Genomic DNA, 15826 nt, shown 5'->3' on the forward strand with positions numbered 1-15826 from the left:
CGGCTACGTGCAAGGCCACCGCTTTCCCCGCTCTACTGTCTCTTTGGCCCAGGTGGTGTGACTGCTACTTCCACATAGAAACATTCCCAGGCTTCTGTCCTTGTTTCCATTGGGTGTCATTTATGGCGCTCTGAGTCCCGGGAAGCCCAGAAATCATGACTGGAAGACAAATTGACTTGGCTTTTGAACTTATTATTCTTAGACATTATTAACCTGTTTATATTGTGATCAGGTAGATATCCTGTGAGATGTACCATTTTAACAGTTTTTAAAGACACAGTTTGATGACGTGAACTGCATTCACGGTGATGTGTATCCAACCTTTTTATTATCCCAAACTAAAACCCTTTTGCCTTTAACAAATAAAAATAAACAAAATTCATGTTCATTTCCCCCCAACCCTCCCTTTCAGTCCTGGTAACTTCTCATTTCTGTTCTTGCTTCTGTCTTGATGAATCTGACCCTGTCTTTTGGTTTATCTTTCTTCTTTTTTGGTGGTGGTGAGGGCGGGGGGCGGGGGCATACCTGACTGTACTCGGGGCTTACTCCTGGTTCTGCACTCAGATCACTCCTGGTGGGGTTCATGTGGGCTGCTGGGGATTGAACTCGGGTCAGCCACATGCAAGCAGGCGCTTTGTCTACTGTACTCTCACTCTGGCTACCGTCTCTGTCCTTTTTCACTATCTCCTGGGAGTGGAGTTAGACAGCATTTGTCTTTTTTGCATCTGACTTAATCCCAGAGGCATGCTGTCTTCAGGGTCCGGTTTCAGCCTTTGTTAAAATGTCACTCACTCACTACGTTCTAAGGCTGAGTAATATGCCATGTGTGTGGACCATGTCTTGTTTTCTCTTCTGTCTGTCAGCAGACATTGGGGTCGTTTTCACCTTTTGGCTAATAGTAATAATGCTGCTTTCAATACGGATGTATTGGTGTTTCAATTGGTGTTTGTGTTTCAGTTTTCATTTTGGGGGGGGGGGTTATACACCTAGAAGTGAAATTGCTGGATTATATGAAAGTTTTTTGTTTTGGTATTTCTTCCCCCTGAACCACCAGCTCTTTTCTACAGAAAATGATTATCATTTTGTATCTCATCAGCAATGTACAAGATGAGTTTTCAAAATTAAAGCCATCAAAATGGATATCAAGTATTATCTTGTGGTTTGATATCAGCCCACAAATTTTATATTGTATTGTGTATTATATTTTGTTGTATATTATATTGTATTTTCATTTAATTCCGTGGGTGTTTTGTGTTGGGACCCTACCTGGTGGAGACCAGGGAGCTACTCCTGGCACAGTGCCAGGGGAGTGTTCCAGGCATATTTTGGGAATCTTACTGTGCTGGGGATCAAACCTAGGGCTCGTACACACAAAACATGTATTCCATCCCCTTGAGTTCGCTCCCTCACCCTAATTAGATATCTTTGAAAATTTTCATTTTTTCAGACTTACTTGCCTCACATTCTGAGTTTCTGAGTGTTTGCACATTTTATGTTTCTTTCCTTTCTTTTTTTTTTCTTTTTGGGTCACACCCGGTGATGCTCAGGGATTCCTCCTGGCTCTGCACTTAGGAATCACTCCCGGCCATGCTCCAGGGACCATATGGGATGCTGGGAATTGAACCCAGGTTGGCCACATGTAAGGCAAACGCCCTCCCTACTGTGCTATCGCTCCAGCTCTTATGTTCTTTTTCTATTGTTAATTTCCAGTTTAATTCCATTATAGCAAAGCAATGCTATATATAATTTCAGTTCTTTTCCATGTTGAATCTTGTTTTATGACTTAGAGTATGAACTATGGGGCTGGAGAGATAGTACGGGGTTAAAGAACTTGCCTTGCTCTCGGCCAACCCTGATTTGGTTCTTGGCACCTCACGATTCTCTGAACATAACTCAGAATGATCCCTGAGCACAGAGCTAGGTGTAATCACTGAGCACTGCCAGGTGTGGCCCTAAAACACACAGCCCAAAGCTGTGTGTGCATATGTGTAGGTATATGCATGTATGTATAATATGCGATAATTTATATTTCAATCTAGTTTCAGCCTTTTTTTTTTAAATGCTGTTACTTGTTACTTTTTAAAATGCTGTTGGGTGTTTGAGAACCTGTTGACTGGTAGTGTGTCGAGTTCTGTCATATCATTGCTGATTCTCTGTCTGTTTGTCTTTCAGTTGAGACATATCTTAATGGTGCAGCTGTAATTGTCCTTTTGCTTTCAGTTCCGTCTATTTCGCTTTCCATAATTTATAGCTTTGTGGTTTAGCACACACAGACACACACACACACAGACACACACACACACACACACACACACATGCACACTTGGGATTGCTGGGTCATGCCTTTTATCATATGGCAGAATGCCCCTTTTTATCCAGTATTTTTCTTTGCTTGATGGTAGCTTTATCTGATACTGGTATCTCTTTGTTTTGTTTTCTTTTTATTTTTGTTTGAAGGCTGCACCCTGCAATACTCAGGGGTGACTCCTGGTTCTGCATGCAGGAGTTACTGCTGGCGGTGCTGGGGGGGTGGGGGAGACCCAACGGGATGCTGGGGATCAAACCTGGGTCGGCTGCGTGCAAAGCAAACATCCTACCCGCTGGCTATCCTATTGCCTTTTATATCCATTCTAGAGACGTCAGCGGTAAGAACCAACCCTCCACTGGGCGTTCAGTAAACTGGAAAGTGTGATCAAACTGCTGATGATGGTGACAGTTTCACGGGGTTTTGGGCCAAGTCAGAGCGAGGTCAGAGACTGCCACGTGCAGGAGGAGAAAGGCCAGGCCTCCTCCTCTCTATGGTGTGTCTGCTGGAAATTTAGAGGCCAGCAACTGGGTTAAAAACATTGTATTTTATTTTATTTTTTTTCCAGCATCAAAATGTGAGCTCATTTTTATTTATTTTTCAAAATTCGAAACACCTTGACTTACAAAGCTCTTCCTAATAGAGTTGGCAGGCATTTAGGCATTCAGTGTTCCAGCCACCAGTGTCCCACCCCCAATGTCACCGGCGCTGTCCCGGCTGCCCACCCACCGACGAGCCTGTCCCCTCAGCAGGCACAAGCAAATTGGCTTCATATTGCTGATAAACAGCACGATGGCAAATGGAGCTATCGAAAAACAGATCCGTAAAAGTCAGTGTGATAATTGGCTCCCCGTGGTGCTGCTGACATCATGGTCTGAGGAGTCACTGAGCTGGTTGGTGCTCGTTGACCTTCTGTGTTACGGTATTTGCTCACTGAGGTTGGTGGGCCTCCACGCAACCTCCCCATTAGATTTGCTGTGCTCCTCCTGGGCTGTCTGTACTACCAAAGTGTGTGGGTCAGTGGGTCGGCATCTTTCAAGATCAGTTGTGGAGCTGGACCATTTCTGTGGTGGGCTCCGTCAGGCACAGGTGGAGGCCGCTGGGCCTTGCGGCAGGGAGGGGAATTTACCTCCCATCACCTGACAACCCACCACACATCCTGAGAAGGCCCCAGAGTTCTCAGCCTGGAGACCCACCTACCTCGGATGGTTCAGTGGTTTGGCATCTTTCGGGGTTTGTTGTGGGGCTGGGCTGTTTCTGGGCAAAAACATCCTATTTTTTTAAAAATTTTTATTAGTGAAACACCATGAGGTACAGTTGTAGATTTACAATTTTTTTTGTGCTTGGGTTTCGGTTATACAATGATCAAATACCCATCCCTCCACCAGTGCCCATTTTCCACCACCATGGATAATATCCCTCCCACCCCCATACCCCCATCCCACCCTGCCTCTGTGGCAGGGCAATCCCCTGTGTTCTCTCTCTCCTTTTGGGTGTTGTGGTCTGCAAAAGAGACATTGAGTGGCAAACATGTTCAGTCTATAGTCTACTTTCGACATGCATCTCCCCTCCTGGGAGGATCCTCCAAACACCCTTTATTTGGTGCTCCCTTCTCTATCTGAGCTGCCCTTTCCCCTAGAATGTCCGGCTGGCCTCTAGGCTATGGAGTAATCCTCCTGGTGTTGATCTCAGCTATTCTTGGGTATTAATCTCATACTTTGTTACTTTATATCCCCCAGATGAATGCAATCTTTCTGTGTCTATCCCTCTCTTTCTGACTCATTTCGCTTAGCATGATACTTTCCAAAACTTCCTATTTTTTAAAAACGAATCTTTTCCTTAATGTTTCAAACCCTTCCCTCCACCTCTTCCTTTCTCACTCTCTCCCATGCTCTCCCCTCCTTGCGAAGGTGCCCCTGACCGAAGCCGTGGATCCCGTGGACCTGGAAGATTACCTCCACACTCACCCGGTAGCCGTGGATTCTGGGCCTTTGAGGGATTTGATCGAGTTCCCGCCAGATGATATTGAAGTCGTTTACAGTCCCAGGGACTGCAGAACCCTCGTCTCAGCTGTCCCCGAAGAAAGGTAGGGAAGGGCAGGGAGGTGTTTTTGGTGTTTGTGTAGCTGTCGAAAGACGGCCTCCCATTAGGGTAGAGGCCCGATATTTTGCAGTGGTTTTGTTTCCTGTTATGGTAGCAAGTCACAAACACAAATGCTTTCTTGTCTAATTTAAAAATATATTCTTTCTTTTTGAAATAGTGAAATGGATCCCCATGTTAGAGATTGTATAAGAAGTTATACGGAAGATTGGGCCATTGTAACCAGAAAGTAAGTTATATGTTGGTTATAATGCTTACAAGCACTGAGTTGGACTTGTAAAAGGCTGAGGACAGATTAAGAAGAATTACGAAGTCTGGGAACTGATTTACAACACAGCTGAAGAGGCCAGGGATGTAAAGTTCAGGGAGAGTTTTTGACTTGCATATGTGGGGCCCTGAGTTTGATCCCTGGCATTGGCAGGAGGCAAAAAAGCAGAAGCAAAGAAGGTCCTTAATCAATTAATATTTCTCCTTACAAAACAATAGGTTTGTGGGTGGTATTTCTGTGATATTAAAGATCATTAGTAATATATATGGGGACAATAGTTCACAGTTTAATTCTTTTAGACTGTTAGTAAATCATGGGTAAGCATTGGTGAATATTTTGTAGTTCTTGAGAAAAAAATCCAACTTGTTGAAACAGATAGTGAATTTAAAGAGCCAATTTTCCAGATCACACCGTTTAAAAGGTTTCTGCCCTTAGTTCTTTTCCTGTCGATCAACTTGGTTAAGTATTTGTGTGTTTTATTTTTTTAATATTCTACAACAAAATTTACCTTTAATGGGCTGTGTTTGAAATGTCATGTCAAATGAAGAAATAAGGTAAAACTTCAGTTAGCCTTGGCTAATTTACATATATGAAGAAGCGGCTTTGTTCTAGAACTTCATGACCATGCTTTTTTTTTTTTTAATTGTTTTTGGGCCCCACTCAGCGGTGCTCAGGTGTTACTCCTCCTGGCTCTAGGATCGCTCCTGGCGGGGCTCAGGAGGATCATGTGGGGTGCCGGGGATCAGACTTGGGTCAGCCACATGCAAGGCAGGTGCCCTGTTTGCTGTACTGTCACTCCGGCCCCTTACCTTGCTTTCCTAAGGAAACACCGTGACTGAAGTAGTGGCGCGTGCTGGGAAGACAGAGCAGTGTCCAGCAGTGACGGGCCACGTGCTGCTGGACCTGGTGGCAGTCATGGTGCCTTGGCAGGTGCCGTGGCTTGTTGTCTTTTTTTATTTTTTAATTGAATTACTGTGAGATGCAATTACAAAGCTTTCATGATTGAGTTTCAGTCACACAATGATCGATCACCCATCCCTCCACCACTGTGCATTTCCCACCACAAGTGTCCCCAAGTATCCCTCCTGCCATCCCCAGTCCACCACCGCCCCCCGCCTCTATGGCAGGCACCTTTCTTCTTACTCTCTCTATGTTTGGGCGTCATGGTTTGCGAAACAGATACTGAGAGGCCATCATGTTTGGTCCTTTGTCTACGTTCAGCGCACATCTCCCATCCCGAGCGATCCCTCCAGCCATCATCGACTTCGTGGTCCCTCTCCATCCCAACTGCCGTTTCCCCCAGCACATGAGGCAGATTTCCAAATCTCGGAGTCATCCTCCTGGCCCGGTCTCTACTGTCCTTGGGTGTTAGTCTCATATTTATTTTATATACGGAGTCAGTGCAGTCCCCCTAAGGATACCCATGACATTTTTCAAAGAAATAGACAAAACACTCCTGAAATTCCTGTGGAGCATTAACCCCGACAAAGAGCTAAAGCAATCCTTGGGGAAAAAGAACATGGTGGCATCACCTTCCCCAACTTCAAACTGTACTTTAAACACTGCTACAAAGCAGCAGTGGCTTGTTGCCTTGCCCAAGCGCCTCTCTTGTGTCACAGCACTTTGGGCGACCCTGCCGAGGTGGCCTGTTAGTTGGCGCATAACCCAATAAAAACAGTCCACTCCTTTTTATTAAGAAAGACCTTTTGGAAAACAGTATGGACACTCCTCAAAAAATTAGAAATTGAGCTCCCATTTGACCCAGCAAAACCACTTCTGGGAATATATCCTGGAGAGGCAAAAAAGTATATTAGAAATGACATCTGCACTTATATGTTCATTGTAGCACTGTGTACAATAGCCAGAATCTGGAAAAAACCTGAGGGCCCGAGAACAGATGACTGAGTAAAGAAACTTGGGTACATCTATGCAATGGAATACTATGCAACTGTTAGAAAAGATGAAGTCATGAAATTTGCATATAGGTGGATCAACATGGAATCACAATCACACAATCACAAATCATCCTGTTAATCGTCGATTGCCTCGAGCAGGCCCCAGTAACGTCTCCTTCATCCTAACCCTGAGATTATATTCAAGGCTCTTTAGGAGAATGAGACCCATCATTGTTACTGGTATTTGGCATATTGGGTACGCCGCGGGGAGTTTGCCAGACTCTGAAGTGAGCCAGAAAGAGAGGGACAGACATAGAAAGATTGCACTCATTTCTGGAATATAAAGTAATAGAATGGGAGACTAACACCCAAGAACGGTAGAGATAAGTACAAGGAGGATTACTCCACAGCTTAGAAGCCGGCCTCGCTTGTTGGGGGAAAAGGCAGCTCTGATAGAGAAGGGACAACCAAGTAAAGGGTGCTAGGAGGGCCTGCTCGAATGGGAGATGCAGACTGAAAGTAGACTGTAGACCGAACATGATGGCCACTTAATACCTCTACTGTAAACCACAACACTCGAGAGAGAGAGAACAAAAGGGAATGCCTTGCCACAGAGGCTGGGTCGGGTGGAGGGGCCAGGGCGAAGGTGGTGGGAGGGATGCTGGGACCATTGGTGGTGGAAAATGGGCACTGGTGAAGGGATGGGTACTTGACCATTGAATGACTGAGACACAAGCACGAAAGTTTCTAAGTCTGTAACTGTACCCCACGGTGATTCAGTAATAAAAATTGGGGAAAAAAAAGAACTGTTTCTAGAAACTCAGGATTTTACTTTGGCACTGTCCTCCCATTATTCATTGATTTGCTCGAGTGGGCCCAGTAACATCTCCATTGTGAGACTTGTTGTTACTGTGTTTGGCATATCGAATATGTCATGGGTAGCTTGCCAGGCTTTGCTGTGTGGGCGAGATACTCTTGGTGGCTTTCCGGGCTTTCCGAGAGGGGTGGAGGAATTGAACCTGGCTCAGCTGGGCCGGCCGTGCGCAAGGCAAACGCCCGACCGCTGTGCTATCGCTCTAGCCCAGGATGTTGCAAGTATTTAAATTGCTAGACCAGAGTCATCACTGAAGAAAGTCTTTCCTCAGTCACCAGATTCAAGCATCTTTATCTCTCTGCATGTACAGTGGAGGTTTATAATTAGACATCTTAATAAGAAGAGATTAGTTTGCAAGATACATTGACCTCAGAATCTGCCACTTAATCCTGTGGTTGCTGGCCTCAGTTTAGGCCCAGGAGAAGATAATTAGCATTTATGCATGATTGCTGCGTGCTGGGTATTTTGTTGGGCATCCTCCTCTTGTTTACTGTTCTGGCAGTTCGGGCAGCTGAGATTTGAGTAAAGTCAGTGTCTTGTCACCCCTTTGCCAAAAAAAAAAGTAGGGTAGCAGGCACCGGGACTCAGGGGCAGCAGGTTCTGCCCTGTTATTCTAGAGCAACTTTAATCATTGTACTCTGGTGGTGAATGGAAGACAAAGGGGCCATTTTTGCTGGACTAGTAGTTTTAGAGATAGCCTGAAAGTGAGTGGCTGGGAGTGGCTGGGGGGGTAAGACAGAGCCACAATGCAGTTACCTAAGGAGGTACGAGAATGAGCCTCAGTAGTGTGTGAAGCTAAGAAGTCATGAATCCAGAGTGGACTGGGGAGCAAGGGTAACTTGGACACACAATTTTGGGGGGACCCTTTGGACCCTTAGAAGTGTAAGCTTTTTTTTTGAGAGTGGTGATTTGGGGGATTTGAGCAAATAGAATAGTGCCCCAAGTGGAGGTACCTTGGAGGAGGAAGGAGCTAGTCACTGGCTGGGGATGCTGGCCCCGTTCTGTGCCTCTTCCCATTCACTCCAGAGTGGAGGCTGAACCAGCCAGAGACGCCAGAGACCACGAGGCTCAAAATCCAAGAATTCCACATTGAGTAGAGAACCCGGAGTTGCCTGCTCCCTGAGGCATCCCAGTGGACCTCAGTGAGGAGCTTCAAACTACCAGACAACCAGCAATGTAGGAAGCAGCTTAGATCGATACACGTCAGTATAAGTAATACATATATTTCTCTCTTCTGAGACTTGTGTCTGAGTCTCTGGACCAGGGCAGGTAGATGAGTTTCCATGGCAGCAGTGGTGGGATGAGGGCGTGGCTCCCTGATTCTGAGAAGGCCTGGGGTTTTCCGCCATGAAGACCAGTCGACCTGGAGTTTTCAGCACATCAGTTTCTCTGTTGGCTCAGTCCTGCAGTAGTGGGGTCTGGCCCGAGGCATCGCTGTGGCTTTGGGGTTTGAGAGCGGCTGCTGGGGCTTTGTTTGGGCGGGAGCTGGCCCACATCCTTCTGAAGTCTCAGCCGAGAAGAGCTGTCCGAGAAATTTTTGCAACTAGCTGATCCCTCTGGAGATTTATTTTTGAGCCCCTGGAACAATGCCGGTGGATGAGCTTACAAGGCAAAGGGGGTGGGGGATGGGTGTGGCTGCTGGGGCCTCCGGAGGAAGTACAGGAGGTTGGGGAAGGTCACCCACCCCCGATTCCGAATTTTCAGCCACAGAGTTCAGTATCATTAATATTTGTGGATAGAGATGAAAGGACATGAACCATATAAGAATCAGCTAGTGACCTTTGGGGAGCTGAAGTTTTGATCAGCGAAAGAATGTCCCAAACAGGACACACAGGTATTGTTCGAAGCCTTGGTAGTTCCTGCAGTGAACTTATGTGAGTTACTTTAATGTGAGTTTATGGTGTCTGTGTGCCTCGGTACTCCACTTTCACTCCCAGGCAGGTCCGGGGGGAGAGGCATGGGACTGCCTTGTGGAGTCGTCTTCGATTCAGTGATACCACCCATTTCTTCCAAGGTGTGGAAGAAACAGATGGGGCTTTTTTTGTTTATAAAAATGTAGGAATACTGCTATTTATTCAGCCATTGATTAAGCTTATTGAATTGGACATGAACTCCACATTACTTTGTTTTCAGTTAAAATTTTTTTAATTGAATATCCGTGAGATAGACCATTACAAATCTGCTCATAATTGGGTTTCAGTCATGCAATGATCCAGCACCCATTCCTCCACCAGAGTACATTTCCCATCACCACTGTCCCGTTTCCACACCACCACCTCCCAACACCCCCCCCACCCTCGGTCTCCCTCTATGGGAGGCACTTTCCTTCTTGCTCTCTCTCCTCTCTCTCTCTCTCTCTCTCTCTCTCTCTCTTTCTCTCTCTCCTTTTCCTTTTACGCATTATGGTTTGCAATATAGGTGCTAAGAGGTCATGGTGTTTGTTCAGAGCTTTTGGTATTTTTATCGGGATGGTAAGGCTGGCGTAGCTTTTCAATTTGGTGGAAGCTTTGGGGTGTGGACGTGACCTGCCAAGGCATCTTGAAGTGTACTGGAAGGTAGGGGTGGGGAGTTAGCCCATCCTGACCCCAAGAAAGCCTGGAGGTTTCAATCACAAAACCCACATACCCGAATTTTCAGCAGATTATATGTGGGTGAGGTCCATCCAGAGACAGTGGAATCAGGCCGGGGGTATGTGGTAATTTTGGATTGTGGAAGCAAGCGGCTGACGGGGGCTCTGCCTGGGTGGGCACCAGACTAATCCGCCCCCCTCTGATTTACCCTGGTCTGTTCAGCCATGTGCCGGTCCAGGATTTAGCTGCAGCTTTTGATCTCTTTTCAAGGCTTTTTATTTATGGGTCTCTGAAGCACGGCTGATAAATGAGCTTGTATAACTGAGCAGGAGGTGGTTTGTGGGCGTGGCTCCCACACACCTAACTTTTAATTTCTTGGTAAACTTGGTCCCCAATTGTTCGGGTCTGGCCAGAGGCACAGCAGCAGTTTTGGGGTATCAGGAAGCCTGAAGGCACCAACAGGCTGCTGATGGCACTTGTCCCGCCGGTACAGGTTGACCTGCTGGTGACACCATCTCCCCTAGGGCTTTTATTTATTTATTTTTTTATTTTCAGATTTTTATTAGTGAAACACCATGAGGTACAGTTGTAGATTTACAAATTTTTGTGTTTGGGTTTCAGTTGTACAGTGATTGAATACCCATCCCTCCACCAGTGCCCATTCCCCACCTCCAATGCTCCCAGCATCCCGCATCCCTCCCATCCCACCCTGTCCCCCCATTCCCACCCTGCCTGTTTGGCAGGGCATTCCCCTTTTTTTGTTCTCTCTCTCCTTTTGGGTGCTTTGGTTTGCAAAAGAGGCATTGAGTAATAGCACAACAATAGGGCATGATAGGGCATTTGCCTTGCGTGCAGCCAGCCCGGCAGAGCCAGGTTTGATTCCTCTGCCCCTCTCGGGAGAGCCCGGCAGCTACCGAGAGTATCTCGCCCACATGGCAAAGCCTGGCAAGCTACCCGTGACGTATGTCTATATGTCAAACACAGATGTTCTAGGCCCGCTCGAGCAAATCGATGAACAACGGGAGGACAGTGTTTGTTAGTGTTTGTTTGTGTAATTCACCTCACAAACACCATTTGGGAGCTTTCCAGTGCTTGGCGCTCAGCCAGTGGTAAGGATACAGGAGTCAGCACAGCAAGATCCCTCCCATCAGGGAGCTTCCATTCTATTTGGGAGTAAGGACGGTAAACAGTTCCAGACAAACCCCATGGGTAAGTGATGTGTTAGGTGTGATGCGGGCAGGTCTGGTGGAAGAGAACAGTGGGGTGAGGGAGGGGAGGAATGCCAGTAGGAGTTAGGCCGAGTTCTCCACATGGTCCCTTTAATCCCAAGAGGCCTTGCCAATCGGATGTATGTGCCAGGACTTGCGGGTAGTCAGGGAGAAAGGAGAGTGCCTGCAGGAGTATTGTGGGCAGAGGGCAGGGCAGGGCATGCCAACGCCCCACCTTTGAAGCCTGCCAGGCGTGTTCCAGGAACCGGAACAAGGTCTGCGTGGTGAGAGCTGAATGAATGGCGGTGAGGATGCAAAGCCCCGTGGACCCACCGTGGCGGCATGTGGGGGATGGTAGGGAGTCCCACAGGACTCTAGAGCAACAGAGAAAGGAGGGTCCACCAGGGGGTCTGGCGTTCTCCATGGCCCTCTTGAACTTCACAATGTCAGTTTTTGTTTTGGGCAAGTCTGGGTGGGATGCCTGGGTGACACCTGGGGGTGCTTGAGGGCTGCTCCCAGGCTCTGCACTTGGCGTTTGCTCCTGGTGATCCTCAGGCAACCATACTGTGGGGCCAGGAGCTGAAACAGGGTTCGCTGCAGGCAAGGCAAGCGCCTGAACCCCGGCACTGTCTCTCCGACCCACAGGTTTGATTTTGTAGCACACAAAGGGAGCAGGTTATATCACCATTCTGGTTTCTTAGGGCAACTTAGAGATATGATTTCAGAGATCAAGGCTTGAACACATCTGCTTTGGAGTACCAGCTATTTGGGTTACTGTATTGTTTTCCGTTTAGTACTCCCCGGGAAAAGTACTTTCTTGTGTGCCGTGATTATGCTGGGAGGTGGACCAGGTGTGGTTGCAGCTCTCACAGTTTCAGTAGCAAGACACGATGTGAAGGAGTCCTCTTAAACGAACGTTGCTCGAACTGGCTCAGCAGGAATTATGCATGTTGTCTTCTGTTGGTCATATTTGTTTGTGCTGCAATTAAAAATGTCCCCTTGATGTTTTTTTACTTTTTGGGTTATACCCGGTGATGCTCAGGGGTTACTCCTGGCTTTGTTCTTAGGACTACTCTTGGTGGTCTCATATGGGATGCTGGGGATTGAACCTGGGTCAGCCATGTGCAAGGCAAACGCCCTCCCCACTGTACCCACTGTACTTATCTCTCCAGCCCCAAATTTCCTGCAGTCTGACTAATGGATATTAAGCAATTACTTTGTTCTTAGTGTCTCTACTAAATGTTCTTGGATATTAGGTTGTTAGGAAAGATGTTGTATTAATCCACGTGGTCTTCAGCCACGTGTTTGTCAAGAGATGATTTGTTAATAATGTGATATATCCAGTGGCATTGTTCTTGCTTTCCCCCTGTTCATTTTATCTATATACAGTTTTAGGTTATTTTAAGATATTTTTTCAAATCTAATGACACAGCCACTTTTTTTTTCCTTTGGTCTGCAGTTTTAAGATTCAATGCTTTATATATTTTTGCCTTTAAAAAACTGATATTATTATTATTAATGTAGTGTATATGTTGCTTTCTCACTCATTTTATTTTATTTTTGGTTTGGGGGCCACACCTGGCAGTGCTCAGAGCTTATTCTTAGTTCTGTGCTCTGGGATCACTCCTGGCGGGCACCATATGAGGGATTGAACCTGATTGGCTACACGCAAGGCAAGAGCCCTACCCACTGTGCTATCTCCCTGGCCCCTCATTCATTTTTATTTCACTATCTGGATTCCCAGTTATTCTTTTTTACTGACCATTCTCTGAGGCCACAGTACAGCTTTGGTTATATTCACACTGTCATCATCAAAAGAAGGGAAACATGGTTGACTTAATTAAATGAACTTTAAATGGAAGTTCCCTTAAGTTCCTTGTTAAATATTTAACATGCATATCTATTGAGATGTGTCCGTACAGTCCTGTTTCCTGCAAAGAAATAATGCACAAAACAACTGGCATAATGATGATACAAAGTTGTAAAAAATATGCTGATGTGAATCTATTTTGTGTTGAATAGGTACCATAAACTGGGAACAGGATTTAATCCCAATACACTAGACAAACAAAAGGAACGGCAAAAAGGTTTGCCGAAACAGATCTTTGAATCTGACGAAGCCCCAGATGGCAACAGCTACCAGGATGAGCAAGTAATAACTTCTATTTCAAATGATGCTAAGATGTTATTTGGAACTTGTTTATTTGAATTTGCTAGTGTGTTTATATTGAATGTTTTACGTGACAGGATGATCTGAAAAGACGTTCAATGTCCATAGATGATACCCCAAGGGGTAGCTGGGCCTGCAGTATTTTTGACTTGAAAAATTCACTTCCCGATCCTTTGCTTCCCAATTTACTCGACCGAACTCCAAATGAAGAAATCGACCATCAGAACGACGACCAAAGGAAATCGAACCGCCACAAGGAACTCTTCGCTCTCCACCCATCCCCTGATGAGGTATCTGTGTCTGGCCGTCGAGAAGAAGATGATGAGTAACGGAGATTTGGGGGAGCATGAGATGTGTATAGGATTGTGATAATATAGGAAAAAAAAAAGATAATGGCTCTAATTTTTGTTGTGTGTATTAGAGAATGTATTTTACTTCCTCTGCAGTTTTTGTACGTTGAGCTTACAAGTGTATGAGTCCTGTGTGAGGAGAGGTTCTCTCTCCTATGATTTCATTGTGAAGTTTTGGGGAAAAAAATCAAATTTTTGAAATATAAGCATGTTCATTTTGGCGTTGCTTGTCAACTTGCAGGAAGAACCGATAGAACGGCTTAGTGTTCCTGATGTACCCAAAGAACATTTCGGTCAAAGACTTCTTGTCAAATGCTTGTCACTCAAGTGAGTATATCTTGCGCGATCTAACTTTTGCTTTCTGGGATATTTGGAGTACTAGCACAGCAGATACCTTTTTCAGATTTACGTTGCAGAATAAAGCCGAGCTTTGAAGCATTTAGGGGATCACAGGTAAGAGTGGCTGTCACAGGAATTCAGTTAGGTTTTGGTTGTTTGTTTTTGGTCCACACCAGGCAGCATTTGGGGTTTATTCCTGGATCAGTGGTTTGTTCTCAGCAGTGACGGGGGACCATGCAGTGCTGGGGATCCAGCTTGGGCTCTTGCATGCAAAGCATGCCTTTAAGTTGAACTTTGATTTAACTTTGAACCTGATTGATCCGTGTGCAAGACAAGCTCCCCACCTGCTGTGCTCGCTGCTGTGCTATCCTTAAAGTGGCCTTTGAGGGGCTGGAGCAGTAGCACGGCGGGTAGGGAGTTTGCCTTGCACTGACTTGGGTTCGATTCCCAGCATCCCATATGGTCCCCCATGCACCACCGGCAGTAATTCCTGAGTGCATGAGCCAGGAATAACCCCTGTGCATCTCTGGATGTGACCCAAAAAGCTGAAAAAAAAAACCCAAAACAAAAATTACCTTTTGTGGGCTCCTTGGCTTTAGTTAGAAATTTGAAACAAGATGGCACAGAAAGTTCTAATATTCACCAGACATTCACTGGAAGGAGCTCTCTCTCTGGCCCCTTCTACATTTCCTTCCGATACCAGTCCCGCTGGGTTAGGGCCATATCCTTATTTAACGCTAATTTCTTAAACGTTCTGTTTCTCAGTATGGCAACACTCTGGTTAGACGGACGTTAGGGGATACAGTTTAGGACATAAAAGTATCCCGTTTTAGTACCTGCTTATTTTCTCCCTCTGAGCTCCAGGTCCCCACTAATTTGCTTTCTGTTCCTGTGAGTTTTTCATGTTCCATATGAATGGAACCGCATAGCGTGTGGCCTCATGTGTCTTCTTACCTGAAAGAATGCAGTTTAAGATTCATTTGCACTGTAGCACGAACAGTACTTCATTTCCTTTTATGACTGAGTGATAGTCTGGTTAAATGCGTTTTGTTTATCCATTTACCAGTCGACGACTATTTGGGGTGTTTATTTAAAGTCACGTTGCAGTGAATGCATGGTTCTGCTGTGGCAGGCTTTCACTTCTTCCGCGTACATCCCTGGGGTCAGGACTCCGGTGGAGATGGGAACTTCGTGCTGCAGTTTGGGTGGGTGGCCAGAATGCTCTCTGCAGCAGACACACAGTTTTACCTTCTCTCCAGCACATCTGCGCCTCCTGATTCCTCAGTGTTCTTGCCAACACCTTTTCAACGCTTTCTCTTTTTTTATCTTAGTCGTCCAACTGGAAATGAAGTGGTTTATTGTGATTTTCACTTGTTGTTGTGCCCAAAGTTACAAATTCACTTTTCCTTAAGGAAATAGAATATAGAGAGACTTTTCCCCCATGTCACTCTATGTTCATTAGCAATAGTTTGATTAGTTCTTCTTAAAAATTCTAACTAATGGGGCCGGAGCTATAGCACAGTGGGTAGGGCGTTTGCCTTGCATGTGGCCGACTCGGGTTTGATCCCCGGCATCCCATATGGTCCCCCAAGTACCGCCAGGAGTAATTCCTGAGTGCAAAGCCAGGACTAACCCCTGAGCATTGCTGGGTGTGACCCAAAAAGAAAAGAAAACTTCTAACTAAAGAAAAAAGAAAGTCCTAATTAACAAGAATTGACAAGAAAAATCCAGGAAGTTAGCTCAGTGG

The 15826-nt window shown here is 45.9% G+C and overlaps 1 protein-coding gene across 4 annotated transcripts in view; it reads left to right on the forward strand.

Annotated features, from left to right (window-relative positions):
• The window catches only part of DOCK7 (dedicator of cytokinesis 7), a 198088-nt gene that overhangs the window by 22742 nt on the left and 159520 nt on the right, over positions 1 to 15826 (forward strand). For all 4 annotated transcript variants that reach the window (XM_056122429.1, XM_056122430.1, XM_056122431.1 and 1 more), the window contains exons 3-7: positions 4216 to 4391; positions 4566 to 4634; positions 13243 to 13372; positions 13468 to 13680; positions 13982 to 14067. In XM_056122429.1, coding sequence (XP_055978404.1) covers positions 4216 to 4391; positions 4566 to 4634; positions 13243 to 13372; positions 13468 to 13680; positions 13982 to 14067 — 674 coding nt within the window. The remainder of the gene's footprint in view (positions 1 to 4215; positions 4392 to 4565; positions 4635 to 13242; positions 13373 to 13467; positions 13681 to 13981; positions 14068 to 15826) is intronic.

Source organism: Sorex fumeus, unplaced genomic scaffold (assembly GCF_029834395.1).
Source record: "Sorex fumeus unplaced genomic scaffold, SorFum_2.1 ptg000045l, whole genome shotgun sequence".
NCBI lineage: Eukaryota > Metazoa > Chordata > Mammalia > Eulipotyphla > Soricidae > Sorex > Sorex fumeus.